Source organism: Cygnus olor, chromosome 7 (assembly GCF_009769625.2).
Source record: "Cygnus olor isolate bCygOlo1 chromosome 7, bCygOlo1.pri.v2, whole genome shotgun sequence".
Taxonomy (NCBI): domain Eukaryota; kingdom Metazoa; phylum Chordata; class Aves; order Anseriformes; family Anatidae; genus Cygnus; species Cygnus olor.
In genome coordinates, this window is record NC_049175.1 from 13934050 (window position 1) to 13954206 (window position 20157).

Genomic DNA, 20157 nt, shown 5'->3' on the forward strand with positions numbered 1-20157 from the left:
CAGCCTGAGTTCATCGGGGCTCAACATCGCTATTTCGGGCCGGTCAGACACATCCCACGGACCTGCTGAGAAGACCAAATGCCTCCTCGGTTGTCACTGCAGATACTGATACTGTCAGATACTACAAACACTGTCATGTATTAAGTCGAGCAGCTTTGGATAACCATTCCCCAAAAAGTTTTGTGCACTCAGGCTTGCTCTGCGGTCTTTTACCTGTGTCAGCGTGACTCTTCTGCACCATCAGGAGAACGACCATTTTCCTAGAGCCATCATTAATTTAGGATGGGTATCGGGGCTGCTGCTAATGCAGCGAGGAGCAAGCTAGAGAAGATTTAATGCCACATAACATTGCTGGGTGGTATCAATGGGATAAATCAAAGCACAGAAGACAATGTGTCGCACTTCATTATCCCTCTTAATAGGGTGAAGTGTAAGATGTACAAAGTGACTCTTCATTAGCTCCAGAGACGAGGCAAATTTGTTATCCAAAATCTTTCCCTTGGAGCCTGCGGGGTTATGTGCCTTGAGCAGACCTCTGCTAGTTACCGTGTGTTCCCTCCTCAACTGTTTGTGAAATGCTGCAGTACCGCACAGAAAGCAGCATATGCTTACACCATGGGTCCCCCGTTAGCAGGCCAATGTTCGTGCATGCCTACCTTTGTAAAGTGTTTAATTAGTTGTGCAATTATAGTAAATAGGAGTGTTTACCTGTATTCTTCCTGAAGCTGGTAAAACTGCAGCAGGCTTATGTCATTGCAGCACAGGGGAATTCGGTCCACCTCGCTCACCTACGGTTTGGACACATTTACACACACACACCCAAAAAAAGTGCCTTCTGCTCTCCAGGAGAAGCCTGTGCGTAGAAGTGGAGCTTCCTGAGCACACCAGAAATTACAGCTCCGATGTGTGAAGCATTCAAAATTCAGCATTCTGCAAAGATCCGCTCAGTAGCTGGAATGTTTGCGCCGTTCAGTCAAGTCAGCTGGCAACAGGAACGCAGCAAAATGAATGATAAGGTCACTGACTGCGTAACTTTTCTCAAATACTTTTCTGCAGCTGGCAAATATAACCATACATGGATAAAACGTGGTCAAGACGCACTGTCTGTTCACAGCCAGGACTCTTGCTCTAGACTTGAGTACCAAAACAACGGCCAGAACTGACCTACGCTTCAGTAATTATTGAATTTGTTGCTCCTTTTAAACAATGTGATCTTGCTCTTTCCGTCTCTTCTTGGCTCCAACATCTGTGCAGGTTAAATTACTTTTTAATGGTTGAAATTCTTTTGCTTTGCAAAGTTTGGCAAAAAATACCGTTTAATAGAAGAGACCTATTTTTTAAATGCCACTTGGCAGTGGGTTTAGTCAATAAATAGGTGTTTAATTTTACAGCACATGGAGGCAATGTAACTAGCCTCTAGGGAAAGACAAAGAGGCATTTTAAATAAACCTCTTGGCACGTTAATCATCTTAAACCAAGAACCAGGGTCATCTTAAAGCATTAGGATGTGACTGGTAAAATGCCATCATGCATTTGTAAAACCTGAGCAATGCTCTGGTAGAGATACAAGACTGTACTCATAAAATCTTTGTTTAGAAAGGCAAAGGGAGTAGTCTTTAGCTACCTGCAATCTACAAGACCAGGTGACAGTACTAAAGACATTGCTCTCATGCCACTGTTTCAGAACTAAGTGTAACTTGTTGCCCCAAGATGTCAAAGTTACACGTCTCTCCTGGCTGTTTTCTGGGGCTGGAGGCAGTAAAACCAAGTTTCCACAAATCACGGTGTAATTCCATCTTCTGCATTGATTAAGTAATGGTACATTCTATCCTCCACAAGAGACCAGGCGTGCAAGACGGACTCAGTACACGGCATGCTGGGGCTATGCAAAGCAGCTCAATGATGTCTTTTGTCTTTCTCAACGCTCTTCCTGATGTTGCCCAACATTTTGTTGGCTGGTTTTGGCTGCAGATGCATGCTGAGCTGATGATCTCAGACAACTGTCAACAGTGACTTGAGGATCTCTTTCCTGGGCAGTGACAGCCAGTTCCAGGTTCAGCTTTGGCGTGGATTATTTTCCTTTACGTGTGTTATCTTAGGCTGATCCACGCAGAAGCTCCTGTGCCAACGTTGTGCCTTTCATTGGACTGCCCCGAGGTCAGGAGCATCCGCAGACCTGACGATTTTGTGCACACTTCCTTCTGCAGGTCATGAATGAAGATGATGAATAAAACTGATCTCGGTACCCACCCTCTGCTGCCTCCTCTCCACCCTTCTATTTGCTGCCTGGCCTTTAACCTCCTTTCACTCCAAAAATGAACCTTTCCTCCAAATCCAGTGCTTGGTTTATTTAATGATACATAAAAAAAAAAAGTCCACTAACTTTGAGGAAGAAAGAAACTATTGAAATTAGCCTCCTATCTTTACTGCCCTTGTAGCTTTCTAATACAAAACAGACTTCCAAAATGTAAAGCTGCAGCTCAGTTTGTAGAAGAGGTGATCCGGAAAATGCACAACGAATTAACCTCAAAATAAATTTTTTAAAGGTTCTGTATTATCTCCGGAGAGTGTAGGTTGTTGTTTGACAATGTCGCTCTGTTTTCACACTGGAAAACCCCAGGCGTACCTGGTTGCTAGGGCGGAGAGTAATGTCAGAGAGGTTGCATCAGTCACGGCCAAGTAAAATATTAATCAGAGAGGCTCCTGTTGTGGGACCCGATGCTTAAGTGAAAAGGCAATGGCTGGGAAAGAAAATGGGATAGCGCAGTGAGCTTTAGAGCTACAACAGGTGAAGGTAACTGAGATTTTAGAACAAAAAAGCATGGAACTACTGTGAATTTACTAAACAATTAAAAACCTCAAGCTATTTTAAGAGGGTGTGATACAGCAGTGCCTCTGCTGTGGAATGGAGAGAAGAAAGCAACGTGGCTACAACCTTCACACTGCTGCAATTTCTACCGTACACCGTATGAGCAGGATGCTTGCAGAAGCACCACTGCAGATGCTCTCGTCTGTCCACAGAAGTGCTGGTTTTGTTGATTAACATTTCTTATCAGGACCGCGTATTCGGTCCGTGTCACCTCTGCTGCAATCTACTTGGTGGCCAGAAGCTACGCAAGCGCGGCCGCGTGCTGCAGGAAGTGGCTCTGTGGGCAGCAGGATTCGCTTCTCTCACTCAGACCCCGCCACGAAGACGGGTCCCTGGCAGAGGAGCGGTGTTTCTGGCAAAACGGAGGACAAGCAGCACTGAAACACGCTAAGGGTTGGTGAAAAACCTGGCGGTGCCCCTTGTCAGCACACCTCTAGAGCACGAGCATTTTGGCCAAAATCCAGCTGCTCTAAAGTGTTTACCTAATGTCCCCCTGCTCTTCCACTGAAGTGTGAGCTTATTTCCTGTACTAAACTACCCTGTGTCTTGCGGTTAGTTATTAACTAGCTGTTCTCTTTGAAAAAGGGCTTTATTTCAGCAGAAAGTGATTCTCTGGTAATCCTTACTCAGTTTGGGGGAGCTTTGCAGCCTGCTGGCAAGACACCCTCTTGCAGTGTGCAGCAGTTTCTGCAAAATAAATGCATGCATAACACTTTCTAGGCATCAGTGGTATTTACGTTTTGGTCAGGCTGACTGAGGTAAGATTGTTTTTCAGCAGAAGAGAGAAGGAGTAAGCCAGAATTAAGCATATTTTCACCAAATGCATTTGGTTGGTGGTGGATTCCCAATTGCCTGCCCATTCTGTAGGAGCTGTTTGCAGCCCCTTTCGCTTTCTCTTTGAGTGCAATTGCACAGCCCTGAGCCGAGAAGTTTCCTTGGGAATCTTGCTGGTCGGTTCAGCCTTCGACGCAAGCTCTTACAAAATCACACTCTGGAGAAATTCATTATTTATCTTTTCCGGTACTCTCTCGGTTTCACTTGTTTTATTTTAGGATAAGCTCCCAGATAAGATTAGTGAACTCCATGTGCAGAAGCGTGAGGGTGGAATGAGTGAGAGAAAGATAGAGTCCCACGTCACTTGATTTCTATATGCATAAATCTGACTAAAGCAAATACCAGGAAAAAGGAAATAGTCCGTGTTTACTTATTCCAATTACTCATGCTTTTGTATTTCTTTCAATCCCCTCCAGGTCCACTTCTGTTAGCTCTAAGGATATCTAGAAACTATTTGTTCAGGACTAGGTATTTAAAGAGCTTTTCAATTTCAATTTTTTAGCCTTTTAATGCTCTTTTTTTTCCAATAAGATTTCAAGCTCAGGTAGATGGCGCTGGTTCAAGTCTGAAATGACATCTGTGTTTTTTCTCTGTACATTTAGATTCTGATCAGCCAAAGTGTCTCACACCTCTGCAGGGAAGAAATCTTTCTGGAGGCTCAGGTCGGCATCTGAACCTTATGGCAGCTGCTGCCGAGACCGAGGGTGTTCTTTCCGCCAGACATGTACCTCTTGTGCTTTTTTTTTCACAGTAATTTTTTGGTGCAAGGGCTGACCAAGCTGTGGAGTTTCTCTCCTGCGTCAGCATCCCTGTGGAAAAATCCAGTGTTGGGGAACTGAAGATGGGAGTTTGCACTTGCAACCATCCGACTCCTTGTCTTTATGGCTGCACACTACTACCTGATGAGAACCGGACATTTAGGAGGGAGAAATGTAACTTTCCTGTCAAGTTTTGCTCCTTCAGAAAGGATCCTGCTTTTTTAGTCAATTAAGTCAGTGAAACAAGTTGTTCCATGGGACTAATGAAACTGGATTTTCACAAATCTATACTCCATCCTCTTTCCTCTCACTCACCCTACACCAATAACCTCATTTCCCCTGTGACTTTTCCGTTCCTCCAACACTGTAATTTCCCCAGTAAATCCCCTCAATAACCATGAAGGTCTACCAGCCACCTGTCACATCTCCCAGCCACAGGATGGGGAAGAGGGTGCACATAATACCTGAGCTCACCGTGCCACCCTTCCTCTAACACCTGTGCTGATTTCCTCCATACATCTGCCAATTTTTATAAAATATGTAGGAATGCCGTATATCTGTTATGATTCATTTTCCATCTCTGGCCTTGTTTTCCCATTTGTGTGTCCTACTAATGCTAAACAAGATACAGATGGATACAGCTTCATTTTCCATCTTGTTTTCCCATTCCTATGTCCTACTAATGCTAAACATGACTTGATACTGATGGATATGGCACCAAAATCGACATTGGTAGTAAAAATTGACAGTGGTAGTAGGGTGATGGTTGGACCTAATGATCTTGAAGGTCTTTTCCAACCTTAATGATTCTATAAAAAGTGCAGGACTGGTATTTGCAGAGTTCATTTTAATTTATAAGGAAAGGAATGGGAGAAGGAAAAGCAGGAATTACAGGGTGGCAAATAGGGCTGATACATGCCCTAGTGAAACAAGTGGTAATACGGTCTCAGGCTGCGGGGTGCTGTGAGCAAACTCAGGGCTTCACATTCCCCTTGGGGGCAAAATTCAGATTAGACATTAATCCCTTAGCCAGTCCTGATCTGGTGTGAGGCCAGGTGCGCCCGGCTCAACTCGGAGACAAGCAGTTCTGCGCTCGATAAGCCATTTTAAAGGCCCTTATCCACTTGAGAGGCCTGATACTCTTTGTGCGCTCCGTTCTGTCACCGCTGCTCCGAGGGGCAGACAACAAACCCCTCAGCGCCCGGGGCCGCGGCGGGGCCGGCCGCCAGCAACCCCTGATGGGGAACCGGGCCCCGGGTCCTCCCCCGGCCGCCAGCACCACACGGCGGCGACCCCTGGCGGCCCCGGGCCGGGGCGGAGCGGGGCGGCGGGGCCGGGGCGGAGCGGGGCGGCGCCGGGGCCGCTCGCTGCCTCAGCGCTGGGGGTGGGCGGCGCGGTGCGGCGCGGCGGGCTGCGGGGTGATGGAGCCGCGGGCCCTCGCCCCGCCACGCAGCGCCCGCTGAGGCCCGGCCGCCGCCACCGCCATCGTCCCCGGGGAAATGGCCACCGAGCCCCCGCGGCCAGCGGAGGAGGCCGAGGCCCAGCCGCCGCTCGGCGCCGCCCCGGGCCCGGCGGCGGCTGTGGAGGGCGGCGGGCGGCGGCGGGGGCTGAACGGCTGCGTGCCGCTGTCGCACCAGGTGGCCGGGCACATGTACGGCAAGGATAAAGGCGGTGAGCGGCGGCCGGCCGGGACGGGAGGCGGAACCGAGGTGGCGGCCCCCGGCCCGGGGAGGGGACGGGAGCCGTTGTGTAACCGGGGAAGCGACTGCACGGCGGTGCTGAGGGGAAGGCGGGCTCGCCGGGCTCCTGCCAGCCGCCCCTGGCTCGGCTTCGCCTCCGCAGCCGCCTCAAAGGGGGGGACTGAGGTGGCGGCATGCTGGGAGGCTGGGTGTGTGCCCCCGAGGGTGCTGTGGCTGAGGTGGTTCCCGTGTGGATGAGGACCAGAGGCGTTTACCTGCTTCCAGACGCGTTTACCTGCTTCCAGACGCTGCTCTGCAAGTGCCTGTTGTAGGTTTAGAAGGGATAACTTCGTAGTTGCTTGCTTATCTGATGACAGGAGCAAGCCCAAAACATCAGCTAATAATGTCCAGTGATATTGGTGTAGGACTGTGGGGGTGTGAAGAGATTGTAAAGATCCTCTACCTCCTTATGGTGAGGATGTAGCATTCTTGAAGCTCCTCCCCCCAGCCTTTAATTTTTATTTTAATTTCAGGTTGAGGACTGAGGTCTTCTGATAAAGGTTCCTTTCAGTGTAGGCAGCGGTCAGTGCTTTGCGAGTGGCCTCAGTAAAACTAACATTGCTAAAGGTTGTTATTATGACCCTTCCAAGTCATCATATTTGGTGTAATGCCTGCCTCTGAGCCAAGCGTGAGGTACACATCCATTCAGTTTTCATGGTGACCTTCTAGAGTAGCTGTAAGGAGTACGTACTGTTACGTTGCCTTTGAACCCTGTCCGTAGGAGCTGCCCCTGCTGAACAGGCCAAAGACTGAACCTCATAACCCCTTCAGCCATCAGTAGATGGAATTGCAACACTAATGGCGCTGTGAGTTTGTCTTATCTGTAGCTCATGTTCATGGCATGTCTTGCTGCTGATTATCTCCACAGCAGAGTAATTCTCACCTGCTGTCCCTGCTGCCACTGAGGCAATAAAACGTCGAGGGGGCACGTTGGGTCCCTGGAGCTGTACGTCGGCCTCGTTGCTCGTGTTTTGTAATATGGGGTGGGGTCAGGCAAGAAAGGCTCACCTTTAGGGAGAGTCTCACCTTTGGCACGTCAGTTGTTATCAGAGTTCCATCAACTGAATCTTTGTCACCTGGGTGATACACCATCTCTCTTGTGGGTGCTGATCAAACGGATTAGGTAATGCCAGATCCATTAGATCGAAGGAGCGGAACTAACATTTACTTGCAAGGGGTACTGCCACTGTTGATCTCCTCTTAGAAACTTGAGTTTTACCTTTAAGTGAAGACCGAAGCTGCTCTGTGGTACTCACAGTTCTATAATTTTTGTAACTGAATCTTCTCATTTTATTTCTTTACAGATATTGTTTGTAGGAGTACAGGCAGTTGAGATGCTAAAGATACAGGGTCATGTAAAATTCTGCAGCGCTGCTCGCCATGGTGTCTTTGTTATGAAGCGAGTGGCCGGATGTGTGGATATATGTAGTTACTAATAGCTCTGGTAAGGAATATCACAGACAATATGTGCGCCAAAATCTGTGATAATTTTAAGTCTGTGTGAGGAGACCAGCATGTCTTGTACCTTCTCCATTGCATTTTCTGCATTTTCCCACAGTAGTCACCCTTCCTGCTGTTTTCCGTTCTACCCTTTCCTACCTCATTAAACCTTGAGCATTTTAAAAGTCTAAAATTATAAAAGCAGTAGTTCTTTTTATGTGGATGCCTCTGTTGCTATGCACAAAACATAGCAAATGCACCTTGAGGGATGTACCCTGCTGGTGTTAGTGTCTGAGCTGTCTGCTGATTCAAGCTCAGAACCTTCCTTGTTCTGCCAAGCTTCCTCCTGCATGTCGCTGCTGTCCTCTGGGCTTGACTTCCCTTCTGTGCCCACATACAGACATAGAAAGGACTTGAAGTAATTTCTTTTTTTTTTTTTTTTTTTTTTGGTTAAAGTGCACATTAAAATGTCTTTGTCACCAGCTTCTCTTCCTTTCTAATAACCTTTCCCTTTTCCCTTTGCTTCCTGTGGCTGTCACTGCTGTGCGAAGACAGGGCTCTAGCAGTCTCCTTGCACGGACACATATCACTCTGGCATTTGGGCATTGGGTTTGACCTTTTGGTGAATGCTCTGTTCAATAGCGCTTTCCCCCAAAGACAGTAAATCGTGTAGTAAGGTTGTGGCCTTGGGTTGTGGCTTTTCTCTATGGGCAGGTAGAAAGAGGCAGGAGCTGAGGAGATACATTACTTTTTACAGTGTGTTTGTGCAAAATGGGTGAAGCACGTGGATTAAATTGTTTTTAAAATGCACATACATCTATATTGGTTATGTTTGCTATAGATAAGAGCTTCAGTATGCTAGCAAACTTTGCATGCAAAGCCACAGATAAACGTTTTTGAGATATTTCAGAATTTTAATTTTGGTATGGTTCTGCTGCTTATTCAGAAACACTAAATTGCTAATTCACTTATTAAAACAAAGACTCTCCCTGTGCATGCAGGAAAAAAAAAAAGCAGGAATCCTGAAACAAAGCCATGACGAATGTCCTAATGTTAGTATGATCTGCAGGTGATGGTATCTCATGTGGTAGATCAGGAGAAGCTTATGGAGTGTTCATCTTTATGGTGAGTGCTAAAACACGAGTCCTTGGTTTCCAGCCTGCCTTTGTCACAGATGCAGGGTAGGTGCTCTGTTCTGTCAAGAAATACAGAGTATGAGGGGATTCAGACAACATCAGGCTCTTCAAATAATAAATCTTGTCATCCATCTTGATCCACACTGTGGTGTTCTGGTGGAAAGTACTTACTGTAACTTGTCGTGAAAGCCCAGGTTTCAGCCTAGTAGCATATGGGTTCTACCTGTAGGAATGTTTGCCTGGTCTTTGTACCTTGTAGGCTGTCCGCTTGTCTTATCACCAGTGCCAACATGCAGGCTTTAAGGAGTGCTATAAAACCTTCTTTAATGTTGTGATTGCTAGTAATTCATTCAAAACACATCATTCAGAAGCTTTGTGCACTCTGCTAAGTGCTTTCCAGCACATGTAAAAGGGTACAGGGAGGGCAGGGGGAAGCTGTTGTGTCTTGAAGATGTGGTAGTTGGCTTGGCTCGGTAATGTTTTTATCTAGTCTGGAAAGTATAAAAAAAAAATCCAGCTTTTAGCAAGCAGCTTGACTTGAGAATTGTTTTACACAAATTTTTAACCACTCTTTCTTTGTTGGCACAGCCAACTAATGAAACAACTTCACAAGGTTTGGTGGTTGTTTTACAGTAAGTATTTCGGGCTTTAAAGATTTTGTTTAGTTTCCAAGTCTGCACAACAGAGCCCATTCAGAGATTATGCTTTCCAAAAGGTGAAAACACAATTGCTGTTACAACTGCAAACTGTTTTTGGGTCACAAAGTTCCTGGCTTGGTCTGCTGCTTCTCCTCAAGTGGTAAGCTGAAGATGGAACGTATTTTGGATACAGCTGACATATTTTTGTCTTCCTTTTAAACAAAATAAATTACCATATGAAAAACTATGAATAAATCCAAGGAGAAAATTTATGTTCCGGAAGTGTTGTTTTTTTTCCTTTTCCCTTGTAACTGGTGATTTGAAACTTAGAGCATGGTTCACAGAGATGCAATTACTTTTCTCCATTGCTGTCCATATCCATCTTTTGAGTACCCTCAGATATTAAGGAGAGTTTCTCATGCGGCTACTCAGCAATACTGCTGACTGCAGAGTCACTAAGGCTGTTTGGGGAGGATATTTTGCTTTTTGGGGGTCACAATACAAGTGGTTGCCAGCTGAGATGAAACTCCACATTGTGTTATAATTATGGGTGATACAAATAGCAGTATATAATTAGCATGGAGTGCTGTAAGGGTGCTACCTCTAGCAATATAGAAGTGCTCTTTCGATGCAGCTTGTATAGAAATATGTCTGCAGGCCATATTTCTACTTCAGCTTGTGAAAAAAGTGTTAAACACATCCTTTAACTTCAGTTTCTTAACACTGTTGGAAAAACAACTTATCAGTTATTTAAAAAGGGAGTGTCTGTGTAATCTTCCATAGTGAAATGAACGTGTTTTTTTGGGTGGAACTTTTCACGTCAAATCCCAGTGCTGTGTTGGCCTTGAGCAGAACTAGACCCGGGAATTCATCCGATGGGTTGAAAAAAAGCAAGCAAACCTCTGCTAAGGATTTTGTATAGGAGCTGCCAAGTTCTCCTCTACTGTGCGTGTACTGAAAACAGTAGAACTGAACAAATAGGTTGTCCCTGATGTGTATTTTCTATTTTTGAAAAAAATAAAAGTTCTCTCTTAAAACTCGGCCCTGAAGGAAATGCTTCTCTTCTAGGTATACTGCAGCATCCAGATGGGACTGTCCTGAAGCAGCTGCAGCCACCACCTCGAGGTCCCAGGGAGCAGGAGTTCTACAACAAGGTGAGGGTCCTGCATAGCGGAGGGAGCTGCCTCGCTAAAGGTGGAGTGATGGCTGGTATTCACGTCACAGTATATCATTATTGTCGCCGTTGTAAAGGTGTAAGGTGAATATCTGAATGGTACGTCACTGACAGTCTTGTCCCAGTATCTGCAAGCTGTCTAGAACTGTCTCCTCCTTGAGTATCTGTCCCCGTGCCAGGCCTACTTCACTCGCAGGATTTAGGCTTGATTATTTGATCCCAGGACAGGAGGGTTTACACAACATCTAAGGTTTTATTGGAAAGCCTCGTGTGATGTCCATCTGTGAGTAAAGGGTGGTATGTGTGATCCCATCAGTTTTCTTTCTCACGTTGGTGAGCATCTCAGAATCAGTTGCTTGTAAAACTTAGTGTATTACACATCCATATAGTGTGGTTTATTGCTAGAAGTATTGCTCTGTTCACTGTGTTAAAACTCAGCTCCTTTAAAACATCAATAAAAAGTGCAGTTCTCCAGTTTTAACTTTTGTTGTATTTTCTTTGTGAACCAAACCCATTGCTCATCTCCAGTTTGATTTATCGGTCACTGGAATAGCACAAACCAGGAAGGCTGTCGATGGTTCTTACTTGAAGGTATACTGTTTTGGGGGTCTCTTTCCCTTAATGGCCACCTGCCCATCATAGTCTGCCACATGCTTTTCCATATCATCTTGATCTGTTATCCCTTTCCGTGGCTTACTAAGTACTGCAGAAATCTTCATGCAGGATGGAAGAGGAGTCTTGAGACCCTTTTGTTGTTGTTGTTTGGGTTTATTTGAAAAGTATTAATTTAATCTACCAAAAGATGTTGCATATTTTGCAGAAATGTGTCACGTAACACTGACTAAACAACAAACTCCAAGCTAACAATGTGTTTGCATACTAGCATTGCTCGATAATTCTCATGATCGGACTGCTAGACAAAACAGCAGCTCTTGAGTTAGTAGGAGCTCAGCGGGAGCCAGTTAAACCCAAAAGTAAATATTTCTCTGAGGTTTCACAGGGGCTGTCGTTTAGGTGAGGTTAAGAATGATACAACCCAGGCTGAGCAGTATCTCTTCACTAGAAGAGAAAGCTTGAACAGACTCCTTTGAGTACCAGGTTACTTGCTCTTCTGGGAACTCCTCGAGTACAGTAACGTACTCTTACTGTCTAAAGCCAGAGGGTAAGAGGAGTAAGTTTGGACGTTGCTTAGATGTTAACTTTTCACAAGTTTATCGCTTTGCCTGCTGCTTAGACTCATGTGAAAAGCTGTGAGCAAGACCCTGGGCGAAATCATCTGTGTCAGTACCCTTGTGACTAGACCGTGTCGCAGCGGAAGAATGCAGGTCTTGATTGTACCAAGAGCAACAACGCAAACTCCAATGATACCTGCTGGGGCCTTGCCAAGTTGCTCTTGATGCTGAATTTTTGTTGGTTACAAGCCATTTGGGAAAAAAGGGGCTTGGCCATTCCTGAAGAATTATGGAGAAGGGGAAAGCTGTATAGCAATTACTTGTGTGGGGACTAGACTGCCTTTTTGTGGCAGAAGGGAGAGGGAGAAAATGCATGTACCTGGATAGGTGAAAGTACAGGAGAAAGGTCTTAGGGTTTTGTTGCTCTTCAATGATTAACTGCTATCATGTTTGCTCACAGGCAGGAATCACATGATGCAGGTATAGACACCTAAGCACCCCATATGTTTGTTACAAGGCGAGGATTACTGCAGGTTGTGAGGTTCATCGAAAGGTACGCAGTTTCACGGAGAGCTTGAGCTGAGGCAATAGCTCATCGCTGCCAAGAGGGAAGGGCCTTTCTTCCCCTATTGCCATTCACCTTGTGCTGTGCTGGTGCTTCTCAGACATGGGGGAACTCTGTTGACTTACTAAAAAGTCAGCAACGCTTCCTCACGTTGGAAGCCTTTTGTCAGTTGAGCGATTAAACTGATAAGCAGTGGGAACAACAGCAAGACTGCCCCATTTTGGTGACTGAGCTCACTGCGTCTTCTAATCTACAAAGAGACATAGCACCTTGGGATAGGCTAATGAACCTCCAGAGAACAGGGAAAGGAGAATTTTACTGCTCCTTGAGACGAGGGGTTGTTTACAAGGCAGTCAGGAAGAGAAGGTGATGAGAAATAGTGCAGAAATCCAGCAACGGTGCTTCTAGATAGATGTACGATAGGGCTGTCTTCTGGATGCAGGTGGGATAGAAGTAGTTTTGAGGCAGAAGACTAAATCTTTCTGGATCCTGGAAAGATTTTTGGTGCAGATGAGCAACAAGAGTTGGCGTATTCTGCGAGGACAAAGCTGGAGTGGATCTGAAGGCTGTTCGTAAGGTCTTCTCTGATGGAGCCTTCATCGGTTGTATCTATTACACCATGAAGTGTGTGAAGACTGAGGAATCCCAGACTGTCACTCAGCCAGGACTAGACAGCAAGTGTGTTGTTAAGATCAAACCAGAGGTGGCCCCTTAGTGTATGCAGGTTAATCAAGATGTTTTTTCCATTCCTGCATCTATGTCTTCATAAGCACTTTTAACTATTTTGCATGTATTGATATTACCAGTTATTCCTTACCTGGGCAAGAAACAAGACCTTCTTCACTTAGGGGTAAGGCAAAGCTCCTCAGCTGAAGCAGCTGAGCGCCAATGTAGTTCATGGTAGCAGGAAGATGTGTATGTCTTGGTTTCTGCACGTGTCAGCCGGAGAGCAGCTATTGCAGGTCTGAGGCAGAAGTGTCTTCAATAACCAGCAGTGACTGGCAGCGTGCTGGTGAGTGCTCACGGGCTGAAGGTTGCAGGGGGTGTGTCATGACAGCAGACAAGTTTGAATTATGGCCCTGATGATTTTAACCTGATAACAGGCTGATATCAGGTAGATACTGTCTTTATCTGGACAAGATGTTCCGAACTGCTGGATTAGCCTTCTGCTGGCTGTCTTGTGAACAAGACAGAGGGCCGTAGCCTGCGTGAGCAAATCACCAGAAATTTGCTCCCCTATCGTGGGCAAATGATGGGTGTTTCCTACAGAGCACAAAGCAGGGTGCTGACTGGTACAGCCCAGACAAAGCGGGCTACCTGCAGTGTCAGAAATGGCAGAAAACATAAGCGAGACACTGTAGTGCAAAATACTCACGGTGATCTGAAACTATGATCCGTGTGTCAGCCCGCTCAGAAGTAGGTGGCAACTGGAAGTTTTGGAGAATTTCACAGGTCTCTATCCAAGAGGAAAACTGGAAAATCTCCCTAGCAATTCCTACTCAGACTGTCGTTAGCTCACTTTTCTATTTTCCAGATAGAATACCTTCAGTTTAGCAGTTTATAAAAAAAAAAAAAAAAAAAAAAGAAAAAAAGAAAGGCAAACTTCTAAATACTGGGCTTCTTCCTTACAAGATTGTTTTACCACTACAACAGCATGTGACGTCCTCTACTGATGGGAGAAAGGCTTCCCACGATTCTCTGTTATAAGGGAGCAGAAAAAATGGAGCATAACAAGGTTATCATGAGTTGCTTCTATGATAAAATGGAGTGGAATAATAAGGTGTTTGTAATCATTGTTAATAACTTGCTATGTGTAGTAAGCTTAACTTAGTGTTGGAGTGTGACTTCCCAGTGGTAACGTCCCCTCTCTATTGATTCTGTAAATATGAATAGTTATCAAATTAAAATAATAATGTTTTAGTTTTGTTTCTGCAAACTCCCTTCCTAAACCTGAGGGCATGAACTTGGTATAAACACAGGCTGTGTAACCGTGAAGTGTTCTACCAGGTCTTCTGATACCCTTATCTGATTAAAAAGTTGGACTTTTTAAACCTTGAATAGCTACAAAATACTTTGTTTTCAGTAGATATGAGCAGCAAGAGCAGGAAAAGGAGTTGATGTAGAAGGGTTGTGGTTTTTTAAGGACTATCTACGCCGATGATCAGTTGTTTCCATCTAATGGAAATACTCGGTGAGGACGTGTAGGCGGAGACACCGTGAAGGACTGCTTTTAAAGGAGGTTCAGGAGGGAGCAGGGATGTGGAAACATGAAAATAGTGATGTTTGAAAATGCCGTCTAATACATTATGTATATATTATATTTCCATTAAAGAAAATAAATTGCTGCAAGGCAGTATGTGTTTATGGTATGCTGCCTACACGTGCGTACTAAGAAATCCATAAAAGCACACTGCTTCTCAGTCCATTTTGGTTTTTAACTTCATCCTGCCTTATGCCAGGGCACACGTGTACATGCTGAAGCAGTCTGATTCAATCCAGCAGTGTCAGGAGAGGGAAGAGGCCCATCAGCCCTCCTACAGTCATCTCTTCTGGCAGATGAGCTGGGACCTGTGAGAAAAGCATCCTTTAGAAAGGTCAGCACAGCCTCTGGAAGAGGTAAAACCTTTGTGCTTTACAGGGTACAGAGCTTGTCTCAACCATACCAGGCTGTACCTAAGAGCACCGTGTGCTAACATAACTCTCTCTTCCTATTTAAGAGCTCTCCTGTTCAGTAGAGGGGTTTTCTTAATTTGTCACGTCAAGAATGTAGCTTTGCAGAAACGACTGTCCTGTTGGTGCCCTGCAGAGGGGGAGGAAGCTGGAATGTCATGCTTTAAATAGGGCAGCTGCTTTTGTGGGCACAAAAGGATAGAGCTTAGGCTGCAAATATTTAAAACTAAGGAAGAGAATTTACAGTTGTTGAAGCTGGCTTCCCAGCTATAGTTTCCTACAAGCTCTCTGTTTAGCAGGAAGAGACGGAGGGTTTCTCTTCTTACATTCAGCAGGCCAACAGAAGGCTGGTGGGCCATTTGGAATGATGGCACTTTCAATTCTGATTTCTGGCAGTTGCTTCACAGGGCTGTAAACCTCTGTTAGTACGTGTACCTGTTCTGAGCGTGGCATATTGACATTTTAAAGGTTGGTAATTCACTAGCTAATAAACTGGGATTTTATGCTTAACAGATCAATAAATGTCCCCATAAGCTTTTACTTGAATTGCCCTTTTGCTCTCCTGCAGTGACTGCGTGATGGTTGAGGTGCATGATGTACGCCTTCCCCCCTCATCCTGCCTGCCGAAAACTGTCCTATCTGAGAAATTTCTTGCAGCATGGACAACTTCCAACAGTTAGCATTTTTTTTTCCCTCTTTGCTAGTGGCTGCATGTCAGAATTGTCATAGCTGGTGTTCGTGTTGTTGCCAAATCATGGCTCCAAATAGCATACCTGCAATACTAATAACGTTTCCAAGGCTGTTGTGAGGTGAGTCTTACCCGGATTCTCAGATACCCTTGTCCCAGAGGGCACGTTTGTGATTTTGGGGGTTGGAGTGAAAAGGCAGACGGGGTTCTCCCGGTCCCAGCTCAGCTCTGGCAACTTCCTACCTCTGCCTGAGTGCTTGGGAGCCGAGAGCTGATTCACCCCACGTAGCATTGGGAAAAGATAATTGGGCTAGTCATTTGGCCCTTCTGGAGAACAGTTCTTCTCCCATTGCCAATTACTGACGGCTCTGTTAACTCCTCTAGCAGTACTCGGAAAGTTCAGGGTTCGAGCCCTGCTGACATATTATATGAATGCAAGGAAGCTGTTACCGCTGTAGATAGTAGAAATTGTTTTTCGCTCTTGTTACATGTCTGGAAAACAAAGCCAGGATGTAGGAGACGCAAATAACTCCAGCATGTAAAAGAGATTTACGTTAGGTGAGAGTCAGGCGCTTGAAAGCTAGGAAGTAATGGTTGCATGGTCGCCCGCACGATTGTTATTCTGAACTTTTGTTGGATGCATTATAATGCAACTTTCAGTAGGGTGATGACCTGTCTTTTTGTTTTCTTTCCCCTAAAGAGCTTACCCATTTTACAACCTGTACATGAGGCAGAATGAAAATTGTTTGTGCAGCTTGTGTTGTCCCTCTTGCAACAGTTAGTCTTTGACTTTGTGACCAGAGGATAACGTGTGTGTTAGAGAATTACCACTTAGATTAATGTTCCTTGTGCTCCTGTGGGTACAGAGAAGAAAAGGGCAGAAAGTATGCCTGTTTGAACCATTATCAATACTTTTATCCTTATTTTATTTCATTCTCTATAACCTGTTGTTGCTTTTGTGCCACAGCTTTTCATTAGTTTGATGCTTTCTTTTTTTTTTTTTCCTTTTTGCATCATCTGATTTTAATTGGTATTCGAGCAGCTTCAGGCAGTGCCGAAGACTTCTAGTGACTTCCCTCCCCCTCCATGGCATAAAATCAAGCCAGCAGCCTGAAAGATGTGTTTTGGCCTGGAAGCTTTTGCACAGAGTTGCAAGAACTGACTCATAAAGCTCAGCCCTCTTTCAGCCTATATAGCACAAATCACGATAAGGCAGCCTGTGTTCTGTAAACTGTTCTGTGCTAGTGACAGAAGACAACAGGGATCAGGGAGGGAAAGCATGTCTTGCTTCAGGATGAATTACCCTATTTTATAAACTCAGCTAACTGGTTTTATAGTCTTGATTTAGATGATTATTCTTGACTGAAAAAGGAGTGGATGATGGCCATAGTGCTGCTATTGTGTACTAAAATATCCTTATCCCGTGATCAAGTCTCCAGCTAAGGTTCTGAGTTTAAGTCTTGTATGGACAAAGCTTCAAGAAATAGGATGCACCCTTCTCTTAACATCTCATATGGGGGATGCAATGCCTTGCCTGAACCTTTCTGTACCCCTGTGCCCAGAGCTGTAGCTCAATACCCTGAAATGTTGGCTTTTGCTGTGTCTCGTTCTGGGACGTCCACATCTGCTGCATCTCCAGAAGAGGTAGTGGCACTGCAGTAACACAAGTTGCCTGCTTGCAAACATAGTGAGTGCGTTCTGATACACTCCCTGTCTGCCCTCGTCATCGTTCCTCCTGCTGAGAAAATGCTCAGGACGGATTTGTTGCGTTGGGGATATGAGCAAATTGAAGTTCCCAAACCAGTGGGTGAAACTGTCTTGTGCTCTGTACTTAAAACCACAAGCCTAGACAGAATTATTGTAATAAAGGGAAGGACATGCAGTACTCCTCAGCTAATGAGAAGAAAATGACTTTGTGACCAAATTGTGAAATACTTACTGCTTGTATTTGTGTATTTTTTAAATTAGGAGTTTTCTAAGGAGAATGAAGGATGAGGTCTAGTAATCTGCTGAGTTCTTCTACTGTTCTATAAGCACTCAGATTTTTCTGTACTTCAGGTCACTATTAAATGACTTAAAGCCTGCTGTACCAGGACAATAGGGCTTAAATTTGTGGCAAATTTTTGTGATTCTTGTACCCTGCAGCAAAAACAAGTCTGGGAGGGCCACGCTCTGCGGTAGAAAATTACCCTAAAGAGTCCGCTGAGCATCTGTTTGCTGTGTTCCTTGTACATTGTGTGCCACAATAATCTACAGTCCCCTTTAATAAATCTAAGAAAAACTGTAAAAGGAGGCAGTCAAAGGCCATTATTGCAATTTGATGCTAGCAGGGAACTACTGGGTGGAGTTCGTAACAGACCAGGTTGCCTACAGTCCATGCTGTGCAAGCATGCAGGAAAAAACCAATCCCCTTGTCTTATTAACCTGATTTTGAGGAAAATTCCTTTCCAAGAGTAGATCCCGCTGAAAATGAAGCAAAAATACAGGGTTTTAATATGCATGTCCACAGGATGTTAAATTGGGTTAAGTTGCAGTGCCCTTGCTATGCTAGAGGGTAATGCAAGCACTAACTCTTTCAGACTGAATCAAATCTTATGAGTGAAGTTTCAATTCATTTATGATGGTAAGTATTTCAAAATCAGGATGAAGTTCTAAAGGTATGTTGTAGTTAGGCAGAAAATACAGCACTTGATGCATCACGGGCTTATTTCAGAAAAAGATATGGTTGGTAAGCTGCTGGTATGGTGTTCATCATCCACGTACCGGATTAACCATCAGTAAACTTAAAAGTCCATTTGGCATGATGTTGAATGTCTTGCTGTGCGTGTAACGTGCTTGTTGAAATTCCTCCAATGTCCAATACTTACAGAGCAACTTGGTAGTAATTATTTTTTAGCCTTTTGTGTGTTTTTTTCTGAGCACGTGTATGTGAGTGTGTGTGTGTGTGTGTGTGTATATATATATATATATATATATATATAAAAATACAAAAAAACCAAACCTCTCCCTGAAGACAAAGCAAAGTGAATGACTTGACTCGCCATGCCCAAGTGTAACATTTCCCTTACCCAGATTTGTTTTTTTCCTGTGCCTGACTGGAGCAGACTATGCCCAAAGGCGTGCTAAGGTTTCTTAGTGTTATTACTGTTCCTGTAGCTGGTTCTGTAAATTCCAGTTTTGCTCAGGGCATGTGGGTGTGGGACTCCAAAGGGTTACTTATTCAAGGCAACCAAAAAAATGCCTCCAGCTATTACAAAACAGCTACTTGGATGTTAGTAAAATAGCTTAGATGACTAAAATTATCAAAATTTCATCGAGCACGAATGGATGTTCTCAAGGGAAGATACAGACATGGCTTTAAGTGTTTCAGGAGTGTTAGTGGCAGAATGCACCTGGAAAGCGGTTTTAGCAGGGTGCCTTGGCCTGGCACTTTCTCAGTGAGCCAACTTGAGGAGCGAAACAGACTGGGGGATCAGCTGGATGGCAACACCGCCAGGCTCAGATTGGTTTAAGCTACCATGAAACTGCACCTTTAGGGTAATGCTGCAGTACATTCTTCGTGAGAGCTGCCTCTTGCAGCATTGGAGAAGAAAAATCCTACTTGTGTCTGTCAGGACTTGTCTTCCTTTTCCGTCTCTTTGAAATGCAAAATTAAGTTTTGCCTATATAACTGCTTGAGGTTTCCTCCCACCCCTTGTTCTCTCTCGCTGCCTAGCTTGAATCTTCAGATTCAGTGCTTTCCAGAAACAAAGGGTAGTGCTTATTAATGTTCACAGAAAGTGGGACGGTGATTGTGGCTTATTTCTCTTTTTATCCTATTGTTCTACCATTTTACTTTTTTTTCAATAGTCCCAGTGATAATTCAAACTCATAAATAGTTGGAGTTGGTTCAAAATATCTTCTTGAAGCAGAAAGTTCGTATGGAACAGTCTAGCTGCTGCCCTTGCTCAGCTTGGTTTTACATCTATGAGGATCTCGAGGTAGTGGTTTCTGACCAGGTCAGTATCTTTCTTCCCTGAACACGCAAAACAGTGGTCATGTTGCACCACTTAGAGCATTGCAGTAACAGAGCTATTATTTTCATGTAATAGTTGTACAGATAGATGAGAACTGGCTGTACTGTATTTCTTTGAGGAAGGTATGGATTAGCAAAGGGACTTGACTTTTTGCCTTGAGATTTGCTGGATTTCTCTGACCGCTGATGGCTTGACTTTTTGCAATGGGTAACTTGAGGACAGCGTCGCTACGGCGCTGTTGGGTGGACGGTAAGTGCTGTTGAACTAAGAAGGAAGAGTAGGGGGAGAAGTGTTTAGTGTGTTAAAATTGAAACTTCCTTATCAGATGACCAGCTAGGTTATGTTCTCCTTAGTTTGGCTGCTAGCGGAGAGTACCAAGCACAAACATGATGCTTCTGTCTCTGTTGTACGTACAAATGCATATACCAAACAAACATAGGTTTTGGAATAGCAAACTT

At 44.7% G+C, this 20157-nt stretch overlaps 1 protein-coding gene and 1 long non-coding RNA gene across 3 annotated transcripts in view; both read left to right on the forward strand.

Moving 5' to 3' along the window:
- The first annotated feature begins 3126 nt into the window (after positions 1-3126).
- LOC121073083 lies at positions 3127-4727 on the forward strand. The gene is made up of 3 exons (XR_005821506.1): positions 3127-3262; positions 4306-4365; positions 4455-4727. It is a non-coding gene; the product is annotated as an uncharacterized LOC121073083 (long non-coding RNA).
- Positions 4728-5817: 1090 nt separating this feature from the next.
- IPMK (inositol polyphosphate multikinase) overlaps positions 5818-20157 on the forward strand; it is a 40917-nt gene continuing 26577 nt past the window's right edge. The window contains exons 1-2 of one of the 2 annotated variants that reach the window (XM_040563681.1): positions 5818-6132; positions 10483-10568. In XM_040563681.1, coding sequence (XP_040419615.1) covers positions 5961-6132; positions 10483-10568 — 258 coding nt within the window. In that variant the 5' untranslated portion in view covers positions 5818-5960. Of the gene's footprint in view, positions 6133-10482; positions 10569-15542; positions 15671-20157 lie in introns of those variants that run through there. The other variant, XM_040563682.1, reaches the window with a different exon arrangement.